The sequence below is a fragment of the Polyodon spathula genome, chromosome 17 (genome assembly GCF_017654505.1).
Source record: "Polyodon spathula isolate WHYD16114869_AA chromosome 17, ASM1765450v1, whole genome shotgun sequence".
NCBI classification, from domain to species: Eukaryota; Metazoa; Chordata; class Actinopteri; order Acipenseriformes; family Polyodontidae; genus Polyodon; species Polyodon spathula.
The window spans coordinates 8018184-8040565 of record NC_054550.1 but is presented as its reverse complement, the minus strand read 5'-3'; the positions used below and the strand labels follow the sequence as shown (position 1 = coordinate 8040565).

The window sequence follows — 22382 nt, the reverse complement described above, 5'->3', positions numbered from 1 at the left end:
AAGGCATTTGTTACACAAAGAAAAGGCTGATCCTTTCATATGAACCCACTTATATATTTCCCAGTTTTAAAAGCTTCTAAGATTTTGAACACCAATAAATCAGATAGCCTATTGGATCATTTCTCTGTCTTAGCTGTAAACATCCTGACAATAAGGTTATTAAACTTTGTGTACATTTTTAAAAAACCTTTTCTTTCATATGCCTTCAGTTTTGTACACTGCATATATATATATATATATATATATATATATATATATATATATATATATATATATATATATATATATATATATATATATATATATAACTGCAAATGATAAGGCTTTCGATGAATATTATAGACCTGCAGTTGGAGATGCCTTGTTCTGTGCTCCACCAGTGTCTTGCAGTCCCATAGATTGTCCCCAATGCTTTTCATGCCCATCAAAAACCTACTTTAAAATAGTGATTTATGATTTGTAGTAACTCAGCAAATAGCATGAAATGTCTTTTTTTTTTTTTTTGTCGAGTCACCAAAACCTGTGTACTGACCAGTAATAGTGGAATTGAAATCATGTATTCAGCTATTTTTAAAAGAGATTTGAAGAGTTGATACTGTTAGATGAATTATATCGTAGGCTTTCATTTGCATATTAACAGTATGAGATTTTCTGTTGCCTGTCCCAGGAAGATCTGCTATATGTTTTAAGTTTTTTTCAACACCACTCAATACCCCTCCTGTGGCTGAGACCTCCCAGGCTTTAAGGTGCTGATTAGTACTTGATCAGAAACTAAGCATTAACAATTAACTAGGTGTGGCTAATGGGAGAAGTACGAACAGGAGCAGACTTGCATATTTCAGAGTTATTCATGAGATATTTTGAATGCTGTCAATGGGTACATAAGGACCTTTTTATTTTATTGTTACACGTTCCCATGTGTTGTTCCACTGTTTACGTAAGGTGTGTGTATAGTTTAATTATTTATTTATTTTTTTTTTTTTACATTTTGACCGCTTTTTAAAAACTTTTAAATTGAATTCCCTGCCTCAAGATGGCTTCACATGTACCTGCATGGACCTCTCAGAACTACATTTCCCATCATCCTCCTGTCTACTGCTAAATCCACCTCAGTTCATATGTGAGCAGGAGGATGATGGGAAATGTAGTTCTGAGAGGTCCATGCAGGTAAATGTGAAGCCATCTTGAGGCAGAAAATGCAATTTAAAAGTTTTAAGTGTTCAAAATGTGAAACCCAATACACACACCTTACATAAACAGCTGTAGCAACACATGGGAATACATGTCCTTATGTACCCTTTAACTTGATGTAAATTAAAATTTAAAAATAAAAATTTACTGAATGAAATGTTGCTGTGAGAAGCACTGCATTACAGTACAGTTGAACTGCTGTATATTGTATATGGGTCGGAGCAAGAAATCTTGTGCGTTTTGAGAATATAAGCAATGAGAGGTGTTGCAGTGGGTAAATGTACAAGTGAACATTACGGAACTATCACACAATTATGCACGATGATTCCTTTACCTTAATCTGAATTCACAAGTCTGAATATCATGCACCTGTAGTGACTGTAGGTAATGGGGATCTACTTTTTCCACCACTAATTTGTACTTTACTAACATGCTTGGTAACTAACAAAGAGAACTTCTCCTCTGGAGAATGGATTGGAATTACTGAAAGTATTTTCAGTCTGCCTGTGCTGTAGCAGAAGTCCTCGAAGGAATTCAGATGGTTACACCCACGGCGGTCAGCTTGCAAGTGTAGCGCGCTTATAAATTTACAAACTGGCTCGAGTTCAAGGCTTGGCTTGTTTGAGGACCCAGGTTTGGAAGCGTGAGGCTGGAAATAGCTGAATAGTAATGCAGCAACAATTTCTATGAAACGGCTGTGTTTGATGTATTCAAATTGCTGGTGATGAGGAAGTCTGGCACTGAGTGATGTTACCCCGAGCAATACTTGATCTTGAGATTGCCTTGCTGTGATCTGGAGGCATGGCCACCTTGATCAGGCATATTCTCTTGGAATTCCACACACACTGCGGAGGAGAGCAAATTCCATGGTTTGTGTTGAAGCTGTAGTGTTCAACATTCCTTGGTGTCTCTTTACTCCCATCTTCCATAAGAACATAAGGAAAGTTTGGGAATGAGAAACATCAAGGCTCATCTTTTCTTGACACAGTGTACGCCTCGATGTAATTGGACAGTTTTAGATCTACTGCTTTACTTGGTAGACTCTTCTGTGCATGTGTAATCCTCTGTGGGGGGAGGAAAAAAAAAAGCGCTTTGTACCTTCTGTTCTAAATTTTACTCTGCTTCCATTATGTCTTCTACTCCTACTCTGTGTGCTAAATTTAAATGACTTGGGTTAATTATATCTATACAATTCTTAGGATTTTATGAACTTCAGTTAAATCCCCTCATCCTGTTATTTTTGCTTGGCTTAAGCGATTTAATTCAGAGTACTATTTACACCTGGGATCAGCATTATTTATTCTGTACCTTCTCAAGTGCAATAATGTATTTTTTGTGGTGAAATGACCCGAATTGGACACCAGCATTGTGGGGGGTGTACACTGTTGCCTTGCTTTACTAGATTTGTATTCCACACTTGTAATATGTAACATAACATTCTGTTTGGCTTTTTAATTGCCTCACCACATTGGCGATGGCTTTTAGTTTAGCCTTCTGGGATTCAGATATGATTCCTTGTTGACAAGATTGTTTGTTTAGGCCCCTACTTGCAGAAGGTTATTAATGTATTCAAGCTGTGGTATAGATCAGATAACAAATTAAATCTGTTCTCCTTATGAGAGGCAAAGAAAGTGTAGCTGCCAACCTACAATGAAATACTGTAGTACACAAGAATAATTTTTTTGTGTACAGATTATTTTTTATTTATTAGTCATGTGTTGTGCTTGGGTCTTTACCCTGTTCATAGTCTTTGGTTGCTTTGTTCAGAGTATGTCTTTTTGCTTAGAAAATTGGGGTGGTGATCAGCCTTACAATGTTCAAATAAATAAAGGCATTTTTTTGCCATTTTAAGCCTTTCTCTATAATTCACTTAAAAACATAAGGGTGCATACAGTGAGTCTGTACGACCATACTGGTTAAGAATGAAGCAGCCTTAAAAAAAACAAGAAGTTTTGGAGTTAGTGTTTGGAGTGATTTTATATGGCTTACTCTTGGGTTTCCAAGGTGAACTTGACAATACATCACACCAGTAAAGAGAGAATCAAGGTCTTATTGTGGAGTCCCAGAGTAATTTTTGTTATATCAAAACAAAACCTAGACCTTATTGTCTTTTCAAGGCTAAAATTACATTTTGTTGATATTGGCTTTTTTTTTCTAGCTTTCATTTTGTGGGACAATATTTAAAATAGAGAGTATTAAAATGTTAATTGTTGAGGCTTCCCTGCTGTCAAATAAGTAATGTATTGATTTATAAAAACACATTTTACATTTTAAAGATATCTTTTTGTCAATAAATAACCCAAAAGATTGAAATTCCATTGTGGTGCTATAGTGTAAAATGGCAATGTGCTGGTGGCTGTCGGTCGACAGCCAGCGTTTCCTGTTAAGTGATTGTGAATGAAGACATTCATTTAAAATCTATGCATTTTTGAATTGGTGACTATTAGGGCTTTGTTTAAGAAAAAAAGAAAAACCCCTGCGTCCATGCTTCATCTGTCTGCTTGCACTGTGAACATCTGTGGCAGGTTGAGCAAGTGCATCAGTCAATAAGATCGGCCTGTTCCTTTGTGTTTCCCGAACCATGAGCTGCTTGATAGGAATTTTGTTGCAGATACTCTCATTGAATCTGTTTTCATTTTCTGCTTGGCTAGGTAATAGAAACCATCACTATTTTTAAGCATACTAAAACTGCTTCTGTTGTGTGGTTTTTCAATACTAATTCCTGGGGCCAGCCATGGGTTGTAACACGTTCTGACTTGCAAAGACCTTGGCAGATTTTGTGAGAGGGAGAAAACAGTTGACAGTATAAAACTATCAAGAATGATGTGGTTACAAGAAGGAGCAGTTCAATTATTGTTGGTTTTGATACTATTACCAATGTTCTAGTCTGAAAAATTCTGTGCGCATTTGCGTCAGAAAAGGACCTGTACACTTTACACCAATTATGCTTATAGATTCGTTCTGATGTCACAATCTGCTGCAGCCATCCTCTTCCCTCATCATCCATTGGCTTGTTATTGACTTCTAGGATGCTATTTTGGGAAATCTGGGAATTACATGCTCTCAAGTTAGCAACCCATTATTGGCCCTTTCAATCTCTTTGTATCTACCCATTTTACAGTCAGCTGACCAATGGATTGTTGCCTTAAATGCAACACAGTGATTTTACAGTGGCACAACCTTGCCTCATGATGTGTCTGCTTTATTTCTTAAGAGTTTGCCATGAAACGGAATCTTAGTGTGCCCTTTCAAGCTCTAATATAATGGAGCATACTAAAACATCTGTACAATCCTACAAGTCAATATATTGTATCCTGTATTACCCTGAATTATTACATAGATAGTTATAGTGCGTATTGTTTCTGCCCTCAAGTTTCATAAATTGCTCTCAAAAGTAATTCATCTTTACATTTTGGGAGGTGAAAATAGTAAGTGGAAACCAAATGTTTTGATGTGAGGCAAGCCCTTGCAAACAGTGCTGAGATAAGCCTTGCTTTAACTGTACAGCTTCTGATTTGTCTGTGTGTGTTTAGTCTAGCTAACAAGATAATCAAAACAGCTTCCGTCCCGAAGGCAGCTAAGATTTCTGCATTCTGTTTAGTATTCTTCATCTAAAAGAATGTCTAGCTGGTCTCTTTTTGGTTTTGTGCCAGGCTCAAATATTGATACTGGTTAATAGCGTTTACAAAATACATCGAGATCACCATGGCACTTATTTTAAGAGCATTAATAAATAATTCAGTGATAAACTAATCGCCCTCTTGCCCAGTTGTTTTCCTTGCAAGTTGCTAGACTAAAGCTCTATCAGTTGTTTTTGTTGTGAGAACTGTCAATTTCGAAATACAATGGGGGAGGGAGGTGGGAGAAGATGTCTGCATGCTTTTTAACAATTGATAATTTGTAAATGTTTTCTTAAAGCCTAAAGTATTTGGAAGATGCTTCTCTACACCTTTTAAATTAATTAATTTATTTGCATCTTGCTTTTTAAAAAGTGTTCTCAATGCATTGATTATGACATGTCTGTTATTCCATTTTGCTGATTGCATTTCCAAAGAGAAATCCTCAAGCAAGCTTTATGAGGAATGTAATGGATGGCAGGTAGGACTGCCCAGTGGGCCTAAAAGTATAAATGGCTGATGTGCCTACTATGTTTATGCATTTGTTTTATTTCTGTGTGTCTGAGTTTGTGCAGGAAGAAGTAACTTTTGCCTTATAGAACTATGAAAGAATGTAGCAATCGAACTCCTTGAGCGTGGAATTAGATATGTATTTATTGAGCGTGACTGCAGTGCAACACAGGTTGAAGACATAAGTTCTTGGAATTGGAGTGTCTCTTTTCTCTCTTTCAGGTACATATACTGGACAGACTGGGGGGAGGAGCCCCGCATTGAGAGAGCTGGGATGGACGGCAGCACCAGGAAAATCATTGTGGACTCTGACATTTACTGGCCCAATGGTCTGACGATAGACCTGGATGAACAGAAACTTTACTGGGCAGACGCAAAGCTGAGTTTTATCCACAGAGCAAACCTGGATGGCACCTTTCGGTACGTCATCCCTTCCCTGTGCTTCTCCAGCTCTGATTAGCAGTGACCTGACCTTGCCTGTGTTTTAACGCTGTCTGCTGGCTGTCAGAGTTGGCGTACATTTTGATAACGGAGCACATACTCCTTCTGAGCACCTTCCTTCAGATTTCTCACTTGAGATTTATTGAATCCTAAAGCCAAGCATAGTAAATGGCAAAAGGAGGAGTTTGTGACGAACATATAAATAACAGTTAGAACACATTGATGGAGAATTGTGTTGCATTTAGTATTTTGGCTCCAAAATGTAGTAATTGAAAAAGGGTGAAAACATAATTGCCACCAGAGACAATGGTCTGACTTTTGGCCTTGTGAACAAGTAGTAGAAATGATGCACTGTAGATGTTGGTATCTAACCGTTCATGTAAGCATAAATCTTTTAATGGGTGTTTAAATTAAATATTTGGTTTATATTTAGGTCTTCTGATTTTCGGTTTTAGCCGATAAGTGATAAAACACCCCCCAATACAAAAAAAAAAAAAAAAAAAATGAAATCGTTGTATAGCCAGTAAACGCTGAAAAAAGTGTAACTGGTTACCCAATTCATGTTGACGTCACACCTTCCCATTCCAAAAAAAACAAAAAAAAATTACCTTTCCTAGCGCAGCTGGGCAATGTCCCTCCTTCCTGACTTGTCGTTATCACACCAAGCGCGTTGTGTCAAAGCACTTTGTGTCTGTATCTGTATTATTAACATAGACCCCAATGTTCGTTTGAACAGGCAAACTGTTGTTGAAGGCACGTTGACGCACCCGTTCGCACTGACGCTATCCGGGGAAACTCTGTACTGGACAGACTGGCAGACCCGCTCGATACACGCCTGTGACAAGAAAACAGGGGAGAAGAAGAAGGAAATTCTCAATAGCATTTATTCTCCGATGGACATCCAGGTCCTGGGCCAGGAGAGACAGCCCGACAGTAAGTTGACAGGTTTCTTAAGGTTAATTATACAGTGTTCATAAGAGAATCATTGCCATTGACTCCTTATGATTCCATGTAATCTGTGTCATGCAGGACACAATTCACTTTTTATATACAGGGGTGTCACAACGGCATCTACTGACGGCACAACACAGCAACCTGTCACTGAATGCCCGATTTCGGGTTGAACTGTAAGCGACACTTAACAGGACATTAAAATAGGGAAGACCGGAGTCATATAATGTCTAACTAGAGAATGCATATAGTGTAAGAAGATTTTTTTCTACTCATACTCTGGATTCACCCTGTAGCTTAACTGTACTGCTATGGGAGGACTAGTAGTGAATATCTGTATCACACACAGTAAGTGTGGTAGACTATGGTAGAGGTATAAAGATCCCTGGTGTGTTCTATGAAATGGAAAAGAGTTTAAGCTATTTTCCATTTGACAGTCGAGGACAAATGAAATGATTATCTGGGCTGTCATTACCAGTGAGTGATGCACTTCTAGTCTGCTTAGGTTTGCTTGTTTTCTCATTAAGCATAGCAGGTCTCAAATATCACTAATCCAGGAGAGACTGAAGGCTTTCAACAGCTTCGTTGTGTGGTGTTTGTTTGTGGGGTAGGGTCTACTGCAGGGTTGGGCAAACTTCAGTTCCAGGTCTTACTACTTTCTAAACCTTTGAATTAAACCAAATAAATACATTTGTCTTTCAACCATTAAATAATGCTCTGTTTTTATCGTTTGAAGTAAATGTTGTATTTTTTTTTTTTTTTTAATTAGTTTTACAGCTGCAGTAATGGAGATTTACTCAACGTAAGTTCCTAAGCTTTGAAAATCAGACCCAAGTTTTAAGGATACAGATCAGATTTGTTTACAACAGAGGCTGGATAATCTTTTCAGGGCCAGCCCTTCCCAGTGTCCTTTACTCTATCAGCAGCAACAAGTCAGCAGTATTGTTATCTTTTTTTAAATGTTTGAATACCAGATGCAACCGATAACCATGAACCGGGGGGCACCAGATTTGATTTGAATGCCGCCATACAATAGAGAAAAGGTGTGGGGGCTGATTTATTTATTTATTTTTTTAATGTATTATGAAAAGTTTTATAAAAGAATCACCTTTCCTTATAGTATTAGGAAAATAGGGGGGTATGGAGTGGAGCTTTCTGAGTGAACTCTGAGGCAATGACAAGCTGACCCTGTTAGCAGCAAGTAAATATCGGAATGGCTTGTGTGTTTATCACCATGGGACAATGCCACTAGGCCCAGTTCATAAGATGGCTGCAATTCCTTAGCATGCTCTTCTTGATTTAAACACAAGATCGATCACCTTGCTTTAGCTCAGCTGTCTTCAAGGTGGTTTGCCTTTAAAACGAAGGTTTCATGAAGGTAAACACAATGGGTGAGATGGTTATTCCAGTGCACCAAGTGCAAAGAACCTAACAGTCTGTCAGGTAAACAGGCCTGGTCCTACCAAAGGCCTCCTTTCTGCCCTACTTTGGTTGGCAGTGTTTTTTGGTTTAGTTGGAATGAAAATTTGTTACATGAGGAAATAATATTACCTATTGGCGTCTGCACAAATACCTTCCATATTCTTGGACTGATTTTTCTATAGCTAAGCTTTTTTTTTTTTTTTTTGGTTCTCTCTTAAATCTGCTGTGTCTGGAGATCAAAACAAAAGCTCAAAGCTGAAAATGACAAGCATAATAAATCAATTAATGAGAGAAAAAATGAGAGAGAAAAAATAAAGCCTTGCGTGTGGTGATTTTTATAATATGTATTTTTTCCCCCTGTAGTTCGAACCCCCTGTGATGAAAACAACGGAGGCTGCACCCACTTGTGCCTCCTGTCCCCAAGAGAGCCTTTTTACAGCTGTGCTTGTCCTACTGGTGTCCAGCTTCAAGAAGATGGCAGGACCTGCAAACCAGGTAATTTCTTGGAGTCTTTAAGTTGCAGATAAGAAGGCTTGTGATATGTGTCCAAGATTATAGCTGATGCTAGAGGGTGCCTTACAAACATTTGCTGGTATAGGAAAAAATATAATAAGGATACTGCTGCATCTAGCTAGTTTATTTTAGTACACCATAAAAAAAAAGGCATTCTGTTCAGAGTTTGAAACTTGCACCAGCCCTGCACACAGCCCTGGGTTTTAAACCTCCTCTTGTTTAAATAGATGTTGTTTGAACAAACAGGACCTTGGTATATATGCTCTGAACTTATCGTACTGAGTCTGTAGGTTTACCAATAGGAGTTGTTCTTGCAGTTGTAAGGGATGAACCATTTATGTAAAATCAGACTCCTGGCCCCTGAGCATTTAAATAATGTGCTTAGTTGAATGCAGTTGCCCAAGACTCAGTGCATGGCTAGTTTTGATGTTATCCACAAATTCCCAAAAGCATTACAGTTTTTACAGTTGCTGTTTGGAAATGTATGCAGCCATAATTTTAATTGACTAGCAGTCATAGTTTATTAGTCCAACTAGCACCACATTTTCCATGTTGGTGAATATTATAGTACATCCATAATGACAAAACAATAGCACAAAGTCTTTCTTGGGTATCCATGAATGAAACAGTCTGACTGTAGTGTTTAAGTCACTTCTGTACAGAGAGGTGTCTCTTTTTTTATAGTTAATTTTCCTGATGTTTCTCAAATAAACTCATTTTAGCAGAGGTCTTGTTTATAGATGTTTACAAGCAAGTCAAATAATGGCATATGACTTTCCTACAAAACTCACATGTAATTGTATCCAAATGCCATGTTTGCAATTTTTTAATCTTTCACAGGCTGCTGTGAAATACTTGTTTATATTAAATCTTGGATTACTTCAGAGTTTGGTTCATCTTAATAATCAAAGTTAGTAAACAGTCCCACAGTTTGTGTTTAGGATTTGACCAAAACTACAACATTTAAAAAGCAGCCAGACATACTTTCCAGTGAGACTAAGTTTTACAGAATTTGTCTGGATCTTATATTATAAAGAGTTTTCTTTCACGGAACACAAGTTTCTTTATTTTTGGTGTGAAGTCAAGGCTGCTTTGTTAAGCTAATAATAAATTATCTTGTGGTTGACACAGCTTTTAAAGTTTTAAAAAGGTACTACATGTGTTCCATGCAAAATAAGTTTCAGCTTCAAGACGTACAATTCAGCTATTGTCTGTCCCATAGTGAGTGGTGTCAGGACATAAATATCTCCTTTTTAGCTGAAAGTGTTGGCCAACTCCGAACTCATGCCTGACTTTTCTATACGGGTCATTTTAAGATTGGAATAAAACCAACACAACAACGCTGTTAAATACAGAACAGGGGCAGCCTTGGCACGCAAACCAGTATAAATCAGCTAGCTTGCTGCCCTGAGAAATGCTCAGGCTCCCAGATTTTTGTATATTTATGATCGATGGGGAGTGTGTTTGGAGCCTGTGAGGCAATGAAACTGTTCACAAAGTGCTAGTAAATGCAAACTTTCCTGGATCCCAGTACACAAAACCACTTGTGAAAATAATGGCACATTCTGCTGGTTTATTTAAAGCACACAGAGCGTTCCTGATGAACGGGGTATGTGCATCCGGTAGATGTGTTCCAGTTGTTCAATGTTGGGTCATTGAGGGGGAGGAAAGGGGACTGATCTTTTCCCAGGTCATCCGTTTGCTTTAGGGCAAACCAATTATCTTCAAGTCTGGCCTCAGCCATTTCTTCAGGACACAGCCCACTCAAATGTTTAAGCAGAAATAAATCTTCAGTCTTTTTTTTTTTTTTTTTTTTTTTAAACCCATATACTGTGGTACGTTGTCTTTCTCTGAAATGGGTTGTGTTTTATATGTTTTTTGTGGTCAAAATCAGTTAGTCACTGTAAAATACAGCAAACATTCAGTACACTGAAGAAGGCTGTATTGTGTTTGTCTACTTGACTTGGGTTTCTTCCAGTGTTACATTAGAATTCTCAACTGCTTAAATTCATTACACCACACAGTATCCTGAACAATAACCTCTTACTTGAACTGTACATTTCAAATTTTTAAATGAACGTTTGGTCGCGCTCAGTATCATCACTTTGTTCTTGGAAAACATCATGTTTTTGAGGGTAAAAAAAACAAAAAAAGGCAACACTGAACAAATCTTGTTCAGCATGCAGATGTTTTCCTGATGAAATGAAACAGACAAAAGCTGCACAGAACAAAATTTAAGTATTGAAAATGGTTTGCAAGGATTAAGAGGCTAACCAACTGCGTTGACAGTCAAACTGAATTTAAAACAATGTCTCATTGTATCAAGCTGATTAGCAGGCAGACAGATGGGAAAGGAATAGCATGAAGTCCTGGCAAGGATTAGGCTTTGCAATGGTAGCACTCTTCATTTGTTTGGGTTGGGTGGATACATTGGAACATTTGTTGCCCTATTATAGACTTCTGTCACTTGTCAAATGTGAAGTGGTCCAAAAGGAAGGTTTTAAAAGAAGAAAAAAAAAAACCTTGTTGAGACGGTCTGCTTCTCCTCTGTCACTTATGATTTGGAGTTCATTATATAAACAGAATCCAACTGTGGTTTTTAGCACTGAAGCATGAATGGATAAAGCGAGAATTTCAAAACCAGGCTGTGATTTAATTGCCTCTATACGCTTTGGTTTAAATAGAAAAATGTAAATATGGTAATTCTGCATGGACCACTCTTCAGTTTGTTAAGGCGTTCTTGTTTGAAAGAAATGACCACATCGTTCAATGTATTGCTGTGTAATTAGTGGATTAACGTTTTCTGCTTGATTTGTTTATGTAGTGGGATTTTGTAAAGTTCTAGTTACCATTTTAGAAAACAAACTTTTTTTTAAGTGTTTTTAACCATAATGTTTATTTTTTTACTCAGTTTAGACTTTGTTTATGTTCTTCACTTTACTATTACCCTGTCTTTTAAATGTATTCTTATTAAACAGTAGTGACCTAACACATGCCTCTCATACCATAACACATACCATGCACAAATACTGCCAACTTGAGCTTCAGATTAAAGCTGAAAAGCTTGATCGCTACAAAAAAATCTGTCAAATAAAGAAGAATATGCTGAGTTTCTCAACATGCCTCAAGCCTGTCCTGAAGGGTGCACCCTTTTTTTGGGGTGGTGGGGGGGGGGTGAGAGCAGTTCAGTTCAGTGAGAGCAGATGGGCATTTCCAATTGTGGTGAACTTGTGTGGTGTTTTTTTTGTGACTGCAAAACCAATTTCATATGCAAGATCTAAGCCAGATTTCTCTCCCCTTTTTTTTTTTTTTTAGGCGCTGAAGAAGTATTATTACTAGCTAGAAGAACAGACTTGCGACGTGTCTCTCTTGATTTGCCTGACTTCACAGACATTGTGCTGCAGGTTGATGACATTCGGCATGCCATCGCAATTGACTATGATCCAGTGGAGGGTTATGTGTACTGGACCGACGACGAGGTCAAAGCGATCCGCAGATCGCTCATTGACGGCACTGGGGCCGAGACGCTGCTCACCACTGAAGTGAACCACCCTGATGGGATAGCAGTGGACTGGGTAGCCCGAAACCTTTACTGGACCGACACCGGGACCGATCGCATCGAGGTGACGAGGCTAAATGGCACATCCAGGAGAATCCTCATATCGGAAAATTTAGACGAGCCAAGAGCCATCGTACTGGATCCTATCTGTGGGTATGTGTAGTGCAAGCTGCTCCCCCCTGCTTCAAGGTTATTCTCTACTAAACGCAGAGAATAATGTACAGCATTCTCCTTATTCAGTGCTAGCTTATTCTAAAGCTGGAATACTTATAGTTATAAACATTGTTTTTTTTAAGTTTTTGTAAATGACTTTATTTAGGTATTTGTCTTTTGTTTTGTTTTTATGCGTAGATACATGTATTGGACCGACTGGGGTGAAAAACCAAAGATCGAGCGTGCCAGCTTGGACGGCAGTGACCGCCTTGTCCTTCTGAATAACTCTTTGGGTTGGCCAAATGGGTTAGCAATAGACTATGCAGAGGGAAAGCTGTACTGGGGAGATGCCAAAACAGACAAAATCGAGGTATGTAGTACTGAAGTGTAGTGCCAGGCATATGTTCTCCTCTGCTGGGATTGCATTGTTGGAGGTTGTCGTGGCTTGCTGTCTTCATTCAGAATAGTCATGTGCACTTTGTTTTGGATTGAATGACATCACCTTGAGTATGTGGAAGGAAGCCATACTGTGGCCCTGTGATACATTTCCACTGGCCTGTAAACCGGTTGGAGCTGGATATTGTCCAAGTGGTTCCAGAGTTTAGGGAATGTTTGATTTATGTAATGTGTGTTTTGGGAAACTGTTGACAGAATTAATAAGCTATTTTATGGATAACGCAATTCTGGATTTTTTTTTTTTTTTTTTTTTTTTTTTTTTTAAATCAATCAAAAATAGTAATCATTGGCAGTGAATTCTGAATTCTTTTTTTTTTTTTTTTTTTTTTTTAATGATAGCACTGTGTAACTTTTTTTTTTTTTTTTTTTTTTTTTTTTGTTCCTGGGTAGTAAGTGTTATTTCCTAATTGCTTATGCCTCAAAAGTATAGAAAATGGCTATTATTCCCCACAGACTTTGTTTTTGTGACCAGGACAGTGATATTTCAAAATATCACTATTTCCAATGGGAAAACGGGCAAATGTGTGTCTTTTCGTTCACATAAAGTCAGTATTTACAGTATAATTGTAAATCTCGAAAAACTACTCACTTCTAAATCTTTTGTAGTCATTTTTGTATTACTTTAATACAAATACATGTTAATTTGGATTCATATGTTGTTTTTTTCTGACTTTATGTGAACGAAAAAACACACATTTGCCCATTTTCCCATTGGAAATAGTGATATTTTGAAATATCACTGTCCTGGTCACAAAAGCAAAGTTTGTGGGGAATAATAGCCATTTTCTATACTTTTGAGGCATAAGCAATTAGGAAATAACACTTACTACCCAGGAACAAAAATTGTGTTACACAGTGTAGTTTGAGTTTCCACTCTCACCTTTCCTACTGAAACACTCAGAAGACTGTTTTAATGGTCTTGGTTCTCCTTAACTACGTAATGATTGGTTTCAGGAAACTTACATTTTTTTCTGAACTCCCAAGCCCACTCCTCAGTCATCTTGTCACGTTGTTCATGTCATCGTTTGTTTAAATGTGGGTCGATTTATTGAGAGTTTCAGTCAGTGTTGTTTGTTTGAATACACTACATACAGTTGGATAAACATTTCTATCCTCCAAACCATTGGCACAGTAACTTGAGCAATGTAGGGAAAGGGTAGCATACCAATAGTGCTTCTGATTTAAACCATATGCAGTATTTTGCCCCTGCTGATATATTATTGCAGGCCTAATCTAAAAGCATTACTAGGCTTGGGCATTTTAATTCTTACTGTGAATATGATTCCATGCTTGATGTCTGTTTTTATAAGTTGTGTATTTTTTAAAACATATTCTTTGCAAGGGGAGTATCTCTTTTTATCTGTGTTACTTCATATGTCTTCTGATCACTATAAAAGAGAAAGCAGTGTATTCTGATCAAACCAGCGAAGTCCATCAATTTCAATGAAGATCTTAGTTTCTTCTCTGATTTGCTCATGTTGTACCTTTTGGTTATATTTTGTGTTAATTAGATGGCATGTACAAACAGGTTAGGGAATATTTGAATACCTTGACAGACGTATTAGCATTTGGTTACATGTTCAGCCAGGACTGTTCTATAAACAGAAGATAATGATGCTAAACAAACTGTATTTTGTTTAACCCTTTCCATGTACACCGAAAATATAATTTTTTGTTGGTATGGAATTCATCCAGTAGCTGTACACTGTTTTGGAAGATTGCTCCTCCTAAGATACAAGCTGTACTGCTAATACTAATATTAAATAAATACAAATTTTGTAAAAATAACAAATTAATCCAAATTTCAACAACATCTTCAAAACAAATACTGTTTTGCAAGGCAATGCATTATAGCTAATACATGCATGATCCTGAATCTTGTTTTTGTGAGAAATGATTGAGTAATACTTTAGCTTGAAATATCAAAACCTATCTTAATAGGTTTGTACACCAACAAAACGGAGGCCAGAAAGATAATACTAATAACACATGCGCGCACACACACACACACACACACACACACACACACACACTCGCATGCATACACACACATGTGCTTTATAAATATGTTCGTCTAGCTGTCAAGGATATACGTGTGGGGAAATCCCATTCTGAATGTAAAAAGCCCAGCTTTAGCTGGTATGTAATGCTATGCTGATTGCTTGTGTGTTTGCGAAGGGTGTATGAAGTTTCATGTGGTGAGAGCAGCAGTTCGTTTTTCCTCATGGAGACCTTCCCATCTGCACCGTTCAGCTGAAGCACAAAGGGCCCAGTCACTCTTCTAAGAGTTTACACGCTGAAGAAACCATTTGGCAGGGCTTGTCAAACCTTGCGTGACAGCGGTCTGTAGGGCTTTCCCTGCAGTTTTGGCACCCCCTGGCAACATTGTTCCCAGCTTTTGAAAACACTTACTTATTTGGAACTGTGGAGCGAGGGGGGGATACCTTTTTTAAAGGAAAAGAAAATTGCGTGTGGATGGAGTTAACTGTAACACATTACAAGAAAAAAGCATTAAAAATATCTGATTTTTATTATGGAATTGGAAAGGTGTGTTTTTTTTTTTTGTTTGTTTTGTTTTGTTTTTTTACCCCATGAATAAAGCTAGATCAAAGAGGATTATGGGTTTCCAGCAGAGACCAAAGTAGAGGCCAGTCACTTCCACGTGCAGGGTTTCTAATCTTTCTTTTTTCTAATAATTTTGTGGCATTCAGTCCTGACCAACTCTTAATTGTCCAGATACGACTTCATACAAGCAGTTTTGTTTGTTTTCCGTAAGGTTTTATTACTAGAAATATGTAATTGATGCAGAAAAAGGCTGGAAACTTTAATATTGCACTTATCCCATTGTTTTTTCAATGCAAGTTAAGCATTTAGATAGTTTAGCTACGAATGTATCAGGTAACAGTGTTATCTCGCTAGACTCGATAAAGCTAGGGTTACAAATCCTTCTGAAGATTGAACAGCCGGAGCAATTTGATTATGCACTGGGAACCCTGAAGACCCTTTTCTTTAAAGGTTCTTTGAACGTGCATCCTTGTAAGTGTATCAGCAAGGATTTCTTCTGCTGTTAAAGTGAATGTTTGCCTTTTTTTCTCTCTTTTGGGGGGTTGAGAATGTATATAATTGCATACAAAAATGCTGTAGTGTTTTTCTATGGGCCTTTTTTAAGACCCAGTGAGACTCAGTCAGAGGCACGGAATAGGAGGCCCTTCTTTCAGAGCTGTGATTGACCAATGGGGTTCTGTGGGAAAGGAAGCAGTCTTTTTCTAAACTAGGGCTGACCTCTTCTTTAATACAACAATGAAGTCATAATGGGGGCCTGGTTAGTTCTGAGGAGAACCCCACAGCCAGATGCACACTTCATTGGCAGGAGTGGCTCTTAGCTCCAAAAAAGCATTTGACAAGCATTTTTCTGTGTACTGCTTTTCAGAAGAACTCTTCAAAGTCACCTAATGGGACATTCTCCTTTCTTCTGAAAACCCACTTCATGTGGAAGAAACCGGTTGAAGTGCTAATGTGCGATAACGCTGACATTTTAAAGCCATCAGTAATTTCTCATTGCATTTTTTTAAGGCTTTTTTTGCATAATGAGGCTTTTCTTTCAGGTTTCTTAAGTTTGAATAAATAAATCAATAAATTGTTTGTAAAAGAAGAAAAAATACTGCTTGCTAGCTTTTTTTTATGGTGCCAGACTTTGAGATGAAACAAACTTCAGGTCTATGGAATGAAAGGTTTTGAATATGCCTTCTGGCATTTGGAATGTGCCTATTCACTGGCTGAATGGGTGTAAATAGAAGGCAGGGAGCAGCACGGTTCTATTCTCAGATTTCTTTTCTGTGGCGCGCTCCCTGCACTAGTGACAGGAGATTTCTGAAAGGAACAGTTTTCCTTGTGGAGAACTGAATTACTTTAGGAAATACATCTCCCCCTCCCCCCTTTCTCCCTTTTAACTGCAGTATACTGCCATTCTTTTAACTTTCTTTTTGCATTTTTCTCTTTTTAGGCAATATGGAAGCAAAAGACCATTTGCAGGGTGCTATCAAAAATTCTTGTTTCCTTTTCTTTCATTCTTCTTTTTTTTTTTTTTTCTCCCCCCCCGAGTTTGAAATGCTGATTGTGGTTCAGCGGCCTTGGCTCCTTCTTTACATCGCCACTGAAAGCTTGGTTTTGAATCACTTCCAAGAGTCTGCTCTCTTTCATGTCTGGTTCTGTACTTCTGAAAGAAGGCTAAGTTATTGGCATTCTGGTTTTCTGGTCTTCTTTAACAGAACAGGATTTGTGAGATTTGTTTTTCAGGGGATCAGATTCTCCTGATTGTGAAAATCACCTGATGTTACCAAACAAACCGTTGTGGTGTTTGCAATGTTGAAAACCCCATTTGTTATACAGTAATGTAGATTTCTCTCTATTAACTGGCAGGTGGTTCTTTTTTTTATGATTTTTTAAATTTTATTTAGGCAAGTAAAATAGGGCTACTGATTTTTCCATTCTGGGGAATAGCAAATTCTAGCAAATGACCAATTTTTTTTTTTTTTTTTTTAAATCAATTTTTGATAAACATGGCATTTGAACATTATAAATAAATATATATACATATATATATATATATATATATATATATATATATATATATATATATATATATATATATATATCTATATATAAAATAAGTACATTAATAAATATTACCACAATTTTTTTTTTTTTTTAATTAAAGCCAAGATTTTCAATAGTAAGTAAAGCACCTAAAAACCCTTAGATATTGTAATGTTTATAAACATCACTTGGCTCATTGCTGGCATTAAAATAAGCAAGAAAACCTAAGAATTCTAGTACAACAGTTCAGAAAACCAAATGTTCAGCACAGTTGTGAGGAATCTTATTTACAGTCTTCCAGTAACACTGTTTAGTCTACAAATTAAGCTGGTTTGAATGCTGGCATTACAATACAAATAAAAAGAAAAATGAAAGTGTTTAGTAACAGTCTAGCAATGTCATGTTAGAGTTACCGTATTTACAGTACTCTTCAAATGAAGTTTGTTGTTTTACTGGCATAACAATAACCAGGATATAACACTTTGATAAAGAGGTGTTGACTGACTCATCGCTAGACGGGTTCTCTGTTGTGTATCACCTGATTTGTTATTTTAAATAGCGCCCCATTTTAATGTAAGCACATAATGAATCCTCCCAATTGATTGTTTTTCTAATTCTGCCTTGTTGTTTGCAAAATGTAACAAGAGGTGTGTCTCCAGACAGGATGTCTTTATGAAACCAATGGTGCATAGTGTAGTTACTAAATCCTTTAACCAACTGTGGCTCAGAGCAAGGATGTTTCAGTTCACTCTGATCACTGATGAAATCTGCTCTGCAGAGTTCTGTGCTGTTCAGAAGGAGCGGAACTGAGCGTGCCGTTAAGTGGGCTCTTTCACTGATCTGCTGTGAGCGGCTCACTTACTTAACATGCCCAGTAAAGCAATCCATTTCCTTTTAAGGAATGTATAACAGGAAAGCTCGATTCTTCATCCACAGGTAATATAATTTCATTAAGAAACAGTCCTAGTTTAACATGGCTAATTGCAGCTTTATTAAATGCAGGTAGTGGAAAGAAATAAACTAAACAATAATGAAATCCACAATTAATTTAGCTTGTTTTCGGAAAGCCTCACCTTGATCGTAGTGGCTTGAGTCGAAGTTTCTCGGCATAGAAGAATGCAGTGCTTTGCCATTTTTTGTTGCTGTCTTTTTTGCTTTCTTGTTCTCTACGTGTTTACGACTGGCAATACAATCTTTCAGTGGTATTGACTCATACATGATCAATCGAATGACAGCAAAATTTGCAGAATAGTATCCCACCATCCTCCTGTAGATAATCAGAAAATGTTTCATCTCTGTCTTTTGCTGAAACATTGCATTTTTTTTTTTCTTCGTTGGTGCAGTCGCAGCGACAGAGTTTCAGCAGAAACAGGTGAGTAAAATCGCGTGAGGAATTAACTCAACTTGGCTGGGCATAGTGCAAAAAAAAAACCTGGAGTTGCGAGAAACACAACACTGCAAAATTCCATTCCCGAAACACTTAATTCTGTTCGAATACCCAATTCTGTGATTCCATAATTATGGAAAATGAGCAGCCCTAAATTGATTGAACACTCAGAACATGTTTTAAAGGCTCAGTTGATTCTGAAATTGTATTTTATAATGGGTGCAAGTACTATGCAAAACACGTGCTCTTGTTTATTTTCCATTACCCTTTTTCCACTATTTTTAAAGTCCAAATCCAATACAGTTTGGCATATGTTCTTCATCTTCTATTTTGTGCAATGGATACAGGGGGTCACTAAATGTGACTGTGTAGCTTTTTTCATCTCCTGAACTGTAGGTTACTTTCCAAGGCTACTTTTTTTTTTTTTTTTTTGTAATATAGACAATGATCATTATTTCTTACTTAGAACATTTTACTAAAGGTGTTGAATTGAGTGTAAACTTGTACCTCTCTTTAGCCTGTTGGTCACATGAATCTGTTGGAAGTTAGTTGGAGATCTAAGGCAGTGGCAGATAGCCGGCATGCCCTGGGTAAAGATGCCTGAGCCTAAGGTAGCCGATAAAAAAAAAAAAAAAATCTTTAAACCACGCAGATTAACTATGTCTGGAGACTTCTGAAGAATGGTAAATATTTCCTGTTTAATGAGTGCACTTTTCTATTAACAAATACAAGAGAGATCCATTTGAAGAACGCCCTGCCAGTGTGGTTACATTAGAGATGGAGATGTTGATACTCCTAAGGGTTTAATAGTTAATTGCTGGAAGAGATTTGGAGAGTAAAGTTGGCACTAGCGATTGTTCTTGTCTTGCTGCAGGCAATGAAAAGCCCCTACATTATGCAAAAAACATATTACACTCGGCAACACGTGTTGAAAAAGATTCAACGGGCTTAACTAAGACAACACCTGCAGGATACGGTATAGTGGTTTCATTACGGGGAGAATACATTCAGATTCAGATTTCACAGAACGGTTAGAAAGTAGAGATTGGAAGATCTTGAAACTGCTCTCTCCGTAGGAATTTAGGCTGATCTTGCCTTTACCTCTCCACGGCATTTTATTATTTGGAATCAGAGTTGGGGTCAATTCCTGTTTTCAATTCCTTTTTAAAATCAATTCCCAATTCCAATTCCTTCAAGGGATTGATACTTTAAAGACATTAATAATTGTTAGGATTGTTCAACTGCTCCTTTTTTAATTGATTAATTGCCTAAGTATGACTTCAACTAAAGTAATTTGTTGCCACCGTGAGCTCTTAGCTTTGAGCTTTTAACAGAATATTGCCAATTGCAATTTTGATCAATGAAGTGTTGTAATTGATTAACGGGGAATTGGTTTTAAAGTGGAATTGAAAATCCGAAATTGACCCCAACCCTGTTTGGAATGCTTTAGTGTTATTTCAGTCCCTCTGGTCGAGATTGAGAATGCTCCCTGGGAACTACAATGTCATGTTCCAGGGTTTTTCCAGGAGGGAGATTGCGTTTAAGGGTTGAAGCCATGATGGTTATCTATGCTTGTTGTGACCATGCTCCTTCCATGTGACAGGACTTGAGCCAGCCCAACCTCAAACCATTACTTATTGAACACCTGGTCTTCTGAATACTGTTGTCACCTCCTGTAAACTTTTACTGCCTACCACGCAGAGGCTTGCTGTATGGTGTATTTTTACTAGCAGTTTCTAAACTGTTGATCACACAGAAATCCACTCTCCTACCTGCCATAAGCAAAAATCACATGGTTTTTACCTTTTTGATTTGGTACAGTACTAGCCTTCCAATCACAAATCTGCAAGTTAGTACGCTTACTTTTTTTATTGGTCTCTGGTCTCAAGATCATAGCTCGACACTCGTAAGCAATGCAAGGATTCCCCTACTTTTTGCCAGATGTTATTGTTGTGTCATAATGTTATATTTGTGTCAAGGCAGCTAAACAATAGTAGTACTGTTTTTTTTATTATTATAGCTGCTGTGCAGTGCAAAAATACACTGAGCTAAAAAAAGATTCTGTGTCGTGTTTAGGCCGTGGTGATTATGTGATGGCTGCCATTGGCTGTGATTGTCCCTGGTGGGCAGTGAATTGACTGTTGATGTCTGTTTGGCAGTGTATATCCTGTTGGAGAGTCCAGCATAGCTCTTGGATTGTGGAAGGGAGCCAGTTTTTCGTTGGGCTGGTAGGATTAGAAGACTGGTCAACCTAGCTGGCGATTTGAATGTTCTAAAGAATCTTTATTGTTATTGGACTACAACCATGCAGTACAGACTGACCGCATATATTATTTTTAAAGGATTTGGGATAAAGTTGATAAACATATTCCCCCAGGTTCCAGTAGAACCAGACAAGTCATAAATTACCTGGTCCACATCGTTTGCTCCAAGCCAGATTCGGTTTTTATATTGAAGGAAAGTCTTTGATGCAGCTGGAATAGCAAATGGACTGGAGAACAACGGCTGGCACACTTTATTTTTTTAAATACTCTGTGGAAAGTTGTGTTTTGTGAGCAACTTTTTCCACTGTGTGTGCCCAAGGATTGAGCGGTAACGTGCTGTGCAGGTCATAATGGATATAATGTTCTGGAACTTAAGACTCGTTAGTGGTAATGGCCATATTATGCTAATGAAATTAGACTGGTGCTGTAGCTGATGAAAACGTGTGTATTTAGAATTGTGATGGCACAACCAACATTGGCTTCAACTTTGCTATCCATTGAATGCATGAGGATTGACTATCATCCTTTTATACCTGCCTACTAGTGTTCCACACACATTACTCTACTGTAGGTATATTCGACTTGACCTACTGAACAATGTCAGATTAAACATTGTATCCATGACTTTAAACACTAAGGTATCTGAGGTTACCATGCGACTCCATGTACACTAGGACACTTTCACAGCAGGACTACACCTATCAGGATGCATTGTGCTGTGAGCTAAGTAGCCTGTTCTAGTGTACACAGAATCATATAGGAATCCTAATCTGAGGTATTCATTAAAGAGGTCAAGAATGTAATAATATCCATTAGACTGATTTTACATTGAAGAACACTTGGCCAAAACTTACACCTTTTTAAAAACATTTAAACCTGGTAATTTGTATCAGTGACATGTATATTATATGTCATTATTTGATTATGTAGTTTAGATCTTTTTATAGACAAAAGGTAAGCAGTTTTGGATGTGGACTTTGACAGAGGAAGCACAGACAAACCCATAACTGATGTGTCCCAGTGGCTTTTACAAGATTTTCAATTAAAAGTAAAAACAAACCATATTGACTGACACATGATCATCAACATCCAGTGACCGCAACAAATGTACTGTGCAGAGTAGCCTTGCTTGAGTTTGTACAGCAATCCTGTTTAATTTCCTGACTGCTGAGAGCTTGTCTACAGCTGATCACGGACAATAAGGCGAAATGCACTGCACATTTCTATTCTGGTTTTGTTTGGTGGCTTATTAACGTGATTGTGCCGAAGTTTCTCATTTTTATAACAGTGTTGCGGTCCAGAGTCGCCACCGCTGCTGTTGA

General features: G+C 37.6%; 1 protein-coding gene across 1 annotated transcript in view; it reads left to right on the top strand.

The window, feature by feature from the left end:
• Window positions 1-22382, top strand: part of LOC121329838 (low-density lipoprotein receptor-related protein 5-like) — a 61291-nt gene that overhangs the window by 16320 nt on the left and 22589 nt on the right. Inside the window, exons 3-7 of the mRNA XM_041275728.1 lie at window positions 5541-5738; window positions 6496-6692; window positions 8496-8627; window positions 11961-12357; window positions 12556-12727. Of these exons, the coding sequence (XP_041131662.1) occupies window positions 5541-5738; window positions 6496-6692; window positions 8496-8627; window positions 11961-12357; window positions 12556-12727 (1096 nt within the window). The remainder of the gene's footprint in view (window positions 1-5540; window positions 5739-6495; window positions 6693-8495; window positions 8628-11960; window positions 12358-12555; window positions 12728-22382) is intronic.